General features: G+C 35.8%; 1 protein-coding gene across 1 annotated transcript in view; it reads left to right on the top strand.

Annotated features, from left to right (window-relative positions):
• LOC131146134 (serine/threonine protein phosphatase 2A 55 kDa regulatory subunit B beta isoform-like) overlaps window positions 1-10,568 on the top strand; it is a 53,925-nt gene extending 43,357 nt beyond the window's left edge. Inside the window, exons 8-14 of the mRNA XM_058095494.1 lie at window positions 626-749; window positions 877-1,000; window positions 8,019-8,087; window positions 9,262-9,353; window positions 9,463-9,540; window positions 10,016-10,092; window positions 10,180-10,568. Of these exons, the coding sequence (XP_057951477.1) occupies window positions 626-749; window positions 877-1,000; window positions 8,019-8,087; window positions 9,262-9,353; window positions 9,463-9,540; window positions 10,016-10,092; window positions 10,180-10,310 (695 nt within the window). The 3' untranslated portion in view covers window positions 10,311-10,568. The remainder of the gene's footprint in view (window positions 1-625; window positions 750-876; window positions 1,001-8,018; window positions 8,088-9,261; window positions 9,354-9,462; window positions 9,541-10,015; window positions 10,093-10,179) is intronic.
• Window positions 10,569-11,972: the final 1,404 nt, after the last annotated feature.

The following is an 11,972-nucleotide window of genomic DNA, read 5'->3' on the forward strand; positions in this document are numbered from 1 at the left end:
TTGACTAATGATCAACTAATGGAAGGTTAATTTTGTCAATAAAATGAAATTTCGGGAGGTTTTGTGGTAGTTTTCAAAATCCAGGGGTGGAGTGTCATATCTGAAAAATTAGGGGGTGTTGTTGGGCTTTACCCTTAAAATTAATGAGATGATCAGCGTTGCTATATGGATCAAAATGGCGGGTAACTAAGAAGATATACAAAAAATTAAGGTGGTAGAAAATGAAAATTGGAGAAGGGCAATGAAGTAGGTTTGGGCAATTGCAACATAGGTAAAATATAGCACTATTAAGGAGTGAGTGAGTGTTGTTCATGGTGGTAGGAATGGAAGGGGTAGACCTAGAATAATTTTGATCAGATAGTAAGGATTTCACCACTCTCCAACTTCTAGAGAATATTGCCCTAGGTCGTGCAAAATGGTAGAAGTGCTATCATATAGCCGTCTACCCGAGCCTATCTAGTGGAAGTTAATTGGATGCTGATATCATAGTGGCAAAATGTAATATAATATGCTCCCACATACTAAAACATACACAAGATTTTACTTTTCACTCCAAAATTTATTTTACACTTTCTATTTCTAAGTCGGCTATCTTTTGCTAATTGGCATGTTGAAATTCATTCAGAGGTGATAACATCAGCTGAGTTCCATCCATTTCATTGTAATCTGCTCGCATACAGCAGTTCAAGAGGTTTCATTCGTCTAGTTGACATGCGGCAGTCAGCATTATGTGATCACGGTGCAATGATGTATGTTTAGCTCATTTTATGATTTCCTATTCCCCATTTGTAAGCTTTTTTTTCCTTGTCAGTGGATTCTATTATTCCACATTTTTGTGATATGCTGATACTTGGCATTTGAAACTTGTTTATGCAGATTACGAGATGGGGAGTCCCGCAGCTTTAAATCATTTTTCACAGAAATCATATCATCCATCTCCAATATAAAGTTTGCAACGGATGGAAGGCACATATTAAGCCGTGATTACATGAATCTAAAGGTCTTCTAGCTATTAAAATTTACATTTAACAACACAACAAAAGCCTTAGGAGCGTCTGTTTTGCAGCATAAAAAATATTTCCATGCAATTACATTCCTTGGAATCTCATTCTTGGGAATGAGATGCTTGGCTCATTGGGAATATTTTACTTGGTTTGCATTTCAATAAGATGACATTGTACTCTTGACATGCATTTCAAGAAACCATTATGACCTTGACATGTGTATTAACAATATATGAAGAATAATTATATTTTCAACACAAGACCTTCTAAGAATACATATCTAATTGAATCCATCTCCTGAAAAACTTTTGACAATCATAAAATATAAAAAGCCAACACTAACTAATCCAATTAACCGAAATAATTGAGCAATATAAACAACAACAAAACCAAGCCTTAGTCCCACTAAGTGGGGTCGGCTATATGAATCCTTTTCCGCCAATTTATGCGATCATGGACATAATTGAGCAATATGATTTCCAAATTTTAATAGGTATATTATATTATTATAACATAATAAAAATATTTTAATTTTTATTAATAATTTAATTATTTAAATATAATAATATTGTATAGCAATAATATATAATCAGGGCGTTGATATCCAATCGAACAAAATAGTAAGGGCAATTTGATTCCAAAAGTAGGATTCTCATGAGAATGAGATTCCCATGAAACTTACCTGTTGAGGTTGAGAATTGGATGTCCATGTTTTGTAAAAGAACCTTTGTCGGATTTTTAGGGAATAAATTAGGAAATTCTATTTTTTGAATAAAAATTGAAATTACTATTTCAGATTCTAGTAGTTTCAGTTTCTTGTTTTCTAGCATAGAGATCTGCTGATTTGATTTGCTGATTTTATGGTGATTTGATTTGCTGATTTTGTGGCCTTCCTAATTTGGTGGTCTTCCTCTACTATTTATCTTGTAATCATGTCTCTTGAAATTCAATAAGAATAGTTATTCTTCTTCTAAAAAATCCTTCATGGTATTAGAGCCTTGTGCTCTTTTTCTATTTTGTTCTTTCTTCTAATGATGCCGTATAAGTCAGCGATGACCGGCGCCCAAAGAAATCCTACGGGCTCTTCCGATACTTCCAAAACCATTCCGTCCAATCCCACTATTCCTCCCAAGTCTGTATTTGCCGATTACTAGTCCTAAAATTCAGCCCCTTTTCTCACGGTTACAAAACTCAATGGGCGTAAGAAACCATGGTGCGAGCATTGCAAAAAATCATGGCATACGAAGGAGACATGTTGGAAGCTTCATGGTAAACTAGCAAATTGGAAGCCAAAATCCAAATGTGACAATCACGCCTACAAGGCCACTGCTAAAGAGAGTCAGGAGCCTTCTACCAACTCGGATGCAATTCCTTTTACCAAGGAGCAATTAGAGCACCTGTACAAATTGTTACATTCTCCAATATTGTCCTTAACTTCGTCTTGTTCTTTGGTATAGAAGCGTAACTCTCTTGCTACTGCGTTTTTAGGTGTTATTCCTAATTCTATTTGTTCTTGGATAATTGATTTTGGCGCAACTGATCATATAACTAGTTGCTCGAAACTGTTCTCATCCTATAGTCCGTGTGCAGGCAATAAAAAGGTCAAAATTGCAAATGGTTCACTCTTGGTAATTGCCGGGATAGAAACTATCAAACTCACTTTGTTGTTAACTCTCCATAATGTGCTCCATGTTCCAAATTTGTCTTGCAATTTGTTGTCCATCAGTAAAATTACCTCTAATCATCAATGTCAAGCTAATTTCTACTCTTCTTATTGTGAGTTTTAGGAATTGACCATGGGGATGATGATTGGCAGTGCTAAGGAAAAAGATGGACTCTATTATTTTGACAATGGACCTAATTCGAGTAGACAATGTCAAAGTACTTGCTTAAATTATGTTTCTGTTTTCAAAGATAATGATATCATGTTATGGCATTATAGGTTAGGCCATCCTAGTTTTCAATATTTAAAATACTTGTTTCCCAATTTATTTCGGAATAAAAGTCCTTTTCAATGTGAAGTTTGTCAGTTTGCTAAACATCATCGTGCATCCTTTTCCATCCAACCCTACAAACCAACTACACCATTTATTGTGATTAATAGTGATATCTAGGGCCCATGTAGAACATCTACGTATTCTGGCAAAAAATGGTTTGTGACCTTTATTGATGATCACACGAGATTAAGTTGGGCTTACTTGATAAAGGAAAAATCTGAAGTGGAAACAATTTACAAACAATTTTACACCATGGTACAAACACGATTTCAAAAAAATATTCAAATATTGCGCCGTGATAATGGTCGAGCATATTTCAAAACCATTTTGGACCAATTCTTTCTTGAAAAAGGAATTGTTCATCAAAGCTCTTGTTTCGACACTCCACAACAAACTTGTTTGGTTGAAAGAAAAAACTACTTATTGGAAGTAGCTCGGGCATTGCTTTTTACCAATCAGGTACCTAAATATCTTTGGAGTGAAGCCGTTCTTATTGCTACATATCTCATAAATAGAATGCCTAATAAGGTTTTAAGCTTTGAAACACCTTTTGATGTTTTTCATAAGTTTTATCCAACAAATCAGTTGTCTTCTTATTTACCACTAAAGATATTTGGTTGTACCGCTTTTGTTCATATTCATAGTCATAATCAGGGAAAACTTGAACCCCAAGCCACAAAATGTGTATTTGTTGGTTATGCTCCCACTCAAAAGGGGTATAAGTGCTTTGAACCCATTTACAAAAAAATGTTTGTTACCATGGACATTACATTCTTTGAATCACATCCTTATTTTACTCCTCATCTTCAAGGAGGGAACCAAAACAAAGATTCAGCTGTGTTTCATGATTTTTTCCAAACTAAAGACTCGCAAAATGATCCTTCTCCAACTTTGATTATTCAACCTGAAGACCCAAGCTTTATTATACCAGGAGAAAGTGAGTCTAGTTTTTTAGATACTAAAAAGGTAGGTCTTCCTACAGTGTCATCTCATGATGTTCATGATCCTATAATGACTAACAAAGGAGAAACAGAAAAACACACCACAATGTTGGTACTATTTGACATTGTCTACTCGCGGCATAGGACAACTCGAAAGAAAGGGTCTTCCAATCCTCTACACTGTCCAAAATCCGCAAACCCTCCAGGTAATGTCCTCACCGAGCCTTTACCTCATGTTAAGTCCATTTCATCTTCAAGTTCTGAGTCCTCTAGTTCTTAACCCAAGTCTGGTTCCAATCCTGAGTTTGATAATTCTGAACTTCCCTTTACTGTCTAGAAGAGTGTGAGCTCTTGCACCCAACATCCATTCCCTTTACTGTCTAGAAGAGTGTGAGCTCTTGTACCCAACATCCATTCTCCAATTATGTGTCATATAAAATCTCTCACCTGTTTTTCGTGCTTTTACCTCACAATTGTCTTGTATGGAGATTCCTACTACATTGCAGGATGCTTTGAAAGTCCTGAGTGGAAGGAGGTTGTCTTTGAGGAGATGAAAGCCCTTGAAAAAAATGGCATGTGGGAGTTAGTTGATATACCAAGAGGAAAGACAATTGTAGGATACAAATGAGTGTTTACAGTCAAGTATAGATCTGATGGTTCTCTAGAACGGTATAAAGCTTGATTGGTCGCCAAGGGATTCACTCATTGATTACTTGGAGACATTTGCCCCAATCGCAAAGCTAAACTCTGTAAGAGTTCTTTTCACTTACAGCTAATCGTGACTGGCCCCTACAATAGTTGGACGTAAAAAATTCATTTCTTAATGGAGACATGGAGGAAGAAGTGTACATGGATGCACCTCCAGGATTTGGTGAAAAGTTTGGCACAAAGGTGTGTAAACTGAAGAAGTCCTTATATGGGTTAAAACAGTCACCAAGAGCCTGGTTTGAGAAATTCACTCAGTTTGTTAAATTTAGGGGTATACTCAAGTGCAAGGTGATCATACGATGCTTATAAGACATTCACACGATGGGAAGATAGCGATACTGATTGTGCATGTAAATGATATAATTCTCACTGGAGATGACGTACTTGAGATGAACCGATTGAAGACTTCCCTCTCATCAACATTTGAGATCAAAGACTTAGGATCTCTGAGGTATTCCCTTGGAATGGAGGTTGCTCGGTTGAAGTAATGGATTGTTGTCTCCAACGGAATTATGTCCTTGACCTCCATAAGGAGACTGGGATGAGCGGTTGTAGGTCAGCAGACACTCCATCCTAATCAGAAACTTGGAGATGACAAGGAAGGGGATCCAGTGAATATAACTTGGTATCAAAAGTTAGTGGGAAAGTTAATTTACTTATCACATACACGGCCTAATATTGCTTTTCTAGTGAGTTTGGTAAGCCAGTTTATGCATTCACCCTACGAGAAACATCTTGAAGCAGTTTATCGGATTCTCAGATACTTGAAAAGTACACTGGGCAAGGGTTTACTCTTCCAGAAGACCACACAGCAGAACATAGAGGCATACGCTGATGCAGATTGGGCAGGCTTAGTTATTGACAGGAGATCCACGTCAGGATACTGTACTTATGTTTGGGAAAATATGGTCACATGGCGAAGCAAGAAACAGAATGTGGCTGCAAGGAGCAGTGCCGAGGCAGAATATAGGGCTATGGCTAATGGAGTTTGTGAGATGCTATGGCTGAAGAGAATTCTTGAAGAGCCGTGGATGCCGGTGAACATGCCAATGAAGTTGAATTGTGACAACAAAGCTGCCATAAGTATTGCTCAAAATCCAGTACAACATGATCGCACGCAGCATGTAGAGATTGACAAACACTTCATAAATGAGAAGATTGATAGTGGAGTTGTTTGCATGCCTTTTGTTCCTACTAAACTAATAGCCAATATCTTGACCAAAGGACTTTTCAGACCTAGTTTTGAGCTCTTTGTAACCAAGTTGGGCATGATAGATATTTACACTCCAACTTGAGGGGAGGTGTCAGATTTATAGGGAATAAATTAGGAAATTCTATTTTTTGAATAAAATCTGAAATTACTATTTCAGATTCTAGTAGTTGCAGTTTCCTGTTTTCTAGCCTAGAGATCTGCTGACTTGATTTGCTGATTTTGTGGCGTTCCTAGTTTGATGGTCTTCCTCTACTATTTATCTTGTAATCGTGTTTCTTGAATTTCAATAAGAATGGTTATTCTTCTTCTAAAAAATCCTTCATCCTTCATTCCAAAGAATATCAAAATTCCTGCCACATAAAATTTCAGTGCCCAAATAAATATGGGAATCTGATGCCATAGGCATCACGTTCTTGGGAATATTGAAATCTGAATTACCACTAGGAGGGGCAGGTTCTAAAAATCCTTTTCTGCTATTTTGCTCAATAAGTAACATCCTTTAAAAATTGGAGTACCAGGCTTTTTTTTACTACCTCAAATCATATTGCAAATGCCCAAAACATTTCTCTTTTTCTGTCCCTTTTCTTATAATGTTAATGCATAACGAATAATTAGACTAGGCACATCTAGGATTAGGATCCAACAAGCTTTTGACCTTTCTTTGGAATCAATTTCCAAATAGGGTCAAAGCGACCCATCCAATAACCGGATTCCCATCCTACACCTTGTGTTCATAACCAGCTGTAACCGCAGCCATAACAAGAATTGCATTATGACTCTGTTTTGGGCCATAATGGCCTGCCACAGATCCTGATGCTTTTGACAGCCACAAAACCAGGTTTTTTCCTTATTTTTTTTCCCATTTTCTTCTGGGATTCTTTGCTTATCATGCTCACTTCCTGCTTGGCTTAGATCTACCAATCTAAAGTTCGGGAAAAAGGTATTTGTGACTATGGTTTTACATGGTAGCCACAAACATTACATAATGCCATTAAATGTATTTTTGGGGTCCTGATATCATTATGTTTACACCCTGCTCTTGGGGTGGAAATAAAAATCAAAGCTGTACTGGCTGCTGCAAACTACCGTCGTTGTGTGATGGTTTCCATATTACAGGAGCTCTAGACTTGCTGCAAGATTGTTACAACATGAAATTATTTTTTATTTTTTGTTTTATTTACCTCGCTACTTATTTCTTTCATTTTTCCTTTCATAAATCTATCTCGATTAGATAAGCGAGGAGAGGATTTTTATAGCAAAGACGATAGCAATGTTGAATTTTATATTTTTTTTGTAAATACTCGCTAGAGATGCATCAATTAATAGGTTGATACTAACAATTTTTTTATTAAAAAAGTTTATTTTATATTTTATACATTAGTAATTTAGTATTTTTATCTATATTATTTGACATTAATCATCTTTATTTTTTCTAGTTTTTAACTTTTTCAACTTAATAATGTATTTTTGGTGATAAGTTATGTGATTACAATGTTGTAAATTGTAGCTTAGGTAATATAATATAGCTTGTTTGTCCAAATATTTTCAGGATTTTAAGAATTTAACTAATAAAATAATGGAACTTGTTTAATTTTGCATCGTTTATGTGCCTAATAGATTCATAGAGTATATCATATTGCAAGTCTAATATGTTCCATTCATTAATTTATCACATATATGATTAATCAATTATCTGTTCATGTCTATTGTCATAAAGTAATGAAAAATGAAAAAAGAAATCAAATTTTTCTGTCCAAAACATTTTGAACCCAACATAATAAGTTGGATAAATCCAAAATACATTAACAATCTCATATAGCAGTACTAGAGCCTAAAAACACGCAAATCTAAAAATCTAGAGAGAAGGTTGTGCATGCTTGAAAAAAATTCATGGCTCTTAACACCTGCTACCCCCTCTTTCCATTACACCCATTACTAATATGCTACTAAACCTCTACTGCTATTTAGAATCATGCAGGAGATGTTTGGATATCTATCTCTATGTGTGGATGACAACAACTATTGTCCTGATTTTGGTTTCATCTATTAACATTAGGATGTTTTCTTGTGCCTCACTTCTTTATGACTTTGAAGAGAACAGATAGGTTCTTCACTTCGCATTTTAATTTCAACCAATGATTTGTCCTTGTTTCAGCTGTGGGATATACGCATGGAGACTTCTCCAGTTGCAGTTTACAAAATCCATGAGCACCTACAACCTAAGGTGAGACATTTTTATGACTGCTGGTGATAAAGATATGCTATTATGTAATATGATAATATTTGACAGTATGATTGTTATTTGTCAAATTTACCTTTATAAGAGTGTCGATGGTTTTGACAATTTCTATTCCTTATTACATTCATCTTTAAGTTTCCATTTCAACTTTCTTTACCACCATCTTAGAACCATGAGCAAAGCGGAGCATTTCTTTTTGCTACCCAAATGGTGTGTTCGCATATTTCTGTTCACTTTAATTTATTGAGACAGGGGACTCAAAAAGTCGCCTTTAGCTCAATAGAAATAGAAGAAGACTGATCCTCTGGCTCAAGAGTCAATTCCGGCAAGTTGAGTGTTTCAAGCTTTATTTATTCATGAAGTGCTCAATTTTCTGACCTATGACTTCCATATTTTCTAAAATCAAGTATTACCTGTAGAGCTAACAGAACTGGTAGCAACAGGCATGCATATTGAGACAAGGCTATGTTCGAATTTAATTTTAAAATTTACCAGCAGGTGTTTTTTCCCATTATTATTTTTGTAAAGCGAGGGGGAGGGGGGTTTGAATGATCATGCTTCTTAACTTTTAGATTTAAAATATGCCAGTTTGCCCCATTAAAATTTAATTAAGATCGTCTGATTTTTGAAAAGCAGCTTATTCTCTGCTACTACATTTATTTAAACATTTGGCTAGATGAGCTCCTCAAGATTAGAATTACAGGAATCTCCATAGTTCATGAAGACATTAATTTATCAGCATGGACTATTCAAAGCTTTGGAATTTCCAAACTTTTATTAATGATATGACAAAATCTGAAGCCAAGATGACACCGTACACATGCAAATGACCTGCTAGTGTCTTTCATTGTTGACATGTATAGCGTGCTGGAGAGAGAATGTAATATGGGTAAGATAGAAAATAATTGAAGTGAAATTGGAGCATCCTTTTTACATTGATTCCTTCTAAGAATGCACCAAGTCAAATTCTTGAAGGGGTAATTAATGAGTCTGAAACAGAGAAATTTGTCCAATAAGCAAGGTGTAAACTTTTAATTTGGTTTGCTGCATATATTTTTCCACCCCATATTTTTTTTTATATTGTTTTTGTTGATGAACTAGAAAGCAATTTCCATGCCTAGATCTTCCTGTAGCTAACAACTCGCCATGTGCTATTCAGTTAAGTGATTTGTACAATAATGATTCCATATTTGATAAGTTTGAGTGCTGCCTCAGTGGAGATGGACTTCATTTTGCAACTGGATCATATAGGTTTGTCCTTTTAACTGAAATGCTTGGCAGTTGCCAGTTGGCACCTACGACTAATGCATGAGATAGTGCAGCTTTAATAAACTGAATAATTTCCTTTCCTTTGACTTAGCAATCTTCTGCGCATTTTCTCCCATCGCGGAGGAAGCAAGCAAGGGATGACAATTGAGGCTGGCAAAAATCTGAACAGGTAGGATTGCCCTTTTCTTCTCATTCCATTTTAGGTAATTTTGCAGATTATATTTGTCTTCCTGCGGAAGTAAGCCCCACTGTTTGGGCACGCCTCTTTACATTAAGCGAAGATGATGAAAGCAACTCACAATTGTAATGTCCATGAAAGCTGTAAATTGCTAGTTTAGAAAATTTATTGTGCCAAGTGGTTACCATGTTGCATGGTTCAGCAAGGAAATCTGTTTGTAACTGGTTTATTGCGACTAAAATACCCACCTTTGGCAAAATAGAAGCAATGTCTTTCGGAATCTAGCAAATATGACAATTGTAGAGAGATTTGTGTAAAAATGGAGCTGCCAACGTGTTCATGTCATCAGTTGTATCTTAAAGCTACCAATTATAGCGCATTAACAGGACGTTGCTTTTGACATGTCACATCAATAGTATTTTAATAATATTATTGGCGGCTTTCTTATTTCTGAACACGAGAACAGGAAGCAACAACCCCATGCTGCTCTTCAGGCTAGAAGGTCTTCATTAAGCAACCTTACACGTGTGTTTTCCAGACAAGGTTAGAAGTTCCCAAATTATTTTTCATGTAGCTTTTAAAATGCTTTCTGCTTCTTTCCAGCTTATCTCTGCTGTCTCGTAATTTCAGGGCATGAAAACTCCTATAACAATGAACTTGTTTGTGACTTGAGCACCAAGCTGCTACATCTTGCATGGCATCCTAGAACAAACTTGATTGCTTGTGCTTCAGGAAGTAGTTTATTCATGTATTATGCTTAATTTTTCTGTAGCTAAAGTAATTAATGTAATTAAATTATAGTTGAAATTGATGAGCTTGCTCATATTGATGGACCCTTTTAATGTACCATTCAAAGGTTGTTTGATAGCGCAAGCTGGGAAAGCAGGTGTCGCGTTCTACTACCGAACTATTTCTTTTTCCCTTCTAGCTCATGAGTTTGCTTCATGAATAATTCTGGAGCTAGGTCAGTTGTAGAGACATCATGCTTCTTCAATTGTTTATTTAGTAATGTTTTTGGCTGTGGTTTCTGTTTTCATGTTACATGACTGGTATAATGCCTTTCATTCTCCTCGATAGAGGGGGCAAAGCAAGACCTATAAACAGTAAACACTCGCGGCAAATGCAGAGGCTACTACTTTTAATAGTAAATCGAAATTAAAAAAAGGACTCCCTATTGCATGTATGGGTATGGCTGCATTTAGGAGTGACACCCTGCGTAGAGAATTATTTATTTATTTATTTATTTATTTTTGCTGAGTCTGCCTGAAAAAAAATTGACAACTCTGGTTTGGGATTAGGATTTTCTTTCATTATCAAATATTAAAAAGAATAGTTCTTATTTTATTAAATACTAAGATAAATTAAATGTTGATATGTAAAATTTTTCATTCTTTGATAATTTACTATGAATATTTTGTTTTGCAAAATTTTATTTTATTTTTTTCCTCATATTTGTCAAGCTGTCATAGGTGTTCTTGATTCTTCCCTTTATTGTTCAAGATCAATTGAGTCTAAAATAACTATGAAAAATATGGTTGAAGAGGGAAAAATCTCTTCAGCATGGGAATTCTCTTGGTGCATGTATGTAATTTCTCCCCTTTTCTGTCCCGTTGATTCCTAACAATTTGCCTCCTCAAGAACTCTATTGGTATTGATCTTAATGAGTTGATTCCAAACACAGACAAAAAGCATTGCTCAACAAAGAAAATAATGGTGATAACTTTACAAGCATCCTAGGGTTGTGAAACGGACGGGAGAAGCCTCTTTGTTGAGCAATGCTTTTTGTACTTGTTCTAGTTGACTCATTAAGATTAATACCTGTAGAGTTCTTGAGGCGGTGGCTTATTGGGAGGAATCAAGGGCTTATTGGGGATAGCCAACAATAGAATTGGGGAGAAATTTCATAGCTAGGGCTGTGAAGTGGACGGATCATAATGGTAATAAATTATACAGGCATGCTAGGGCTACGAAATGAATGGAAGAAACCTCTTTGGACTCGAGTCCTCTACTGGCTTTGAACTAGAATATCATAAACCCAAGCAACCAAAAGTGAAAAACCCTGTGGATCCCCAAAGCAGAGTCTTTGAGCTGGGCATTGAAAAATGGGGTGAAGCCCTCATGGCCAAGTTTGTTGGATACTTATGCTCCTCATAGATTGGTATTCTAATTGAACTCTCTAACCTACACCATGACAAAAACAAAAACCTGGGTCAAATTCTTCACAATTCAACTAGTTTATTGAACCTTGTTAGTGGTAAGTTACATTGCAAGAGCAATTGGTAAACCCCATATTGCAACACACTAAATAGATAAGAAACCTATCCTTTGTAAGAATTTGCATTGAAAGTTTATCAACCTTTGAATGCCAAATGGGAAAATCTACACAATCGATGTTGAATACTATTGGAAGCCCACTAAAAGTC

Source organism: Malania oleifera, chromosome 13 (genome assembly GCF_029873635.1).
Source record: "Malania oleifera isolate guangnan ecotype guangnan chromosome 13, ASM2987363v1, whole genome shotgun sequence".
Classification (NCBI taxonomy): Eukaryota; Viridiplantae; Streptophyta; class Magnoliopsida; order Santalales; family Ximeniaceae; genus Malania; species Malania oleifera.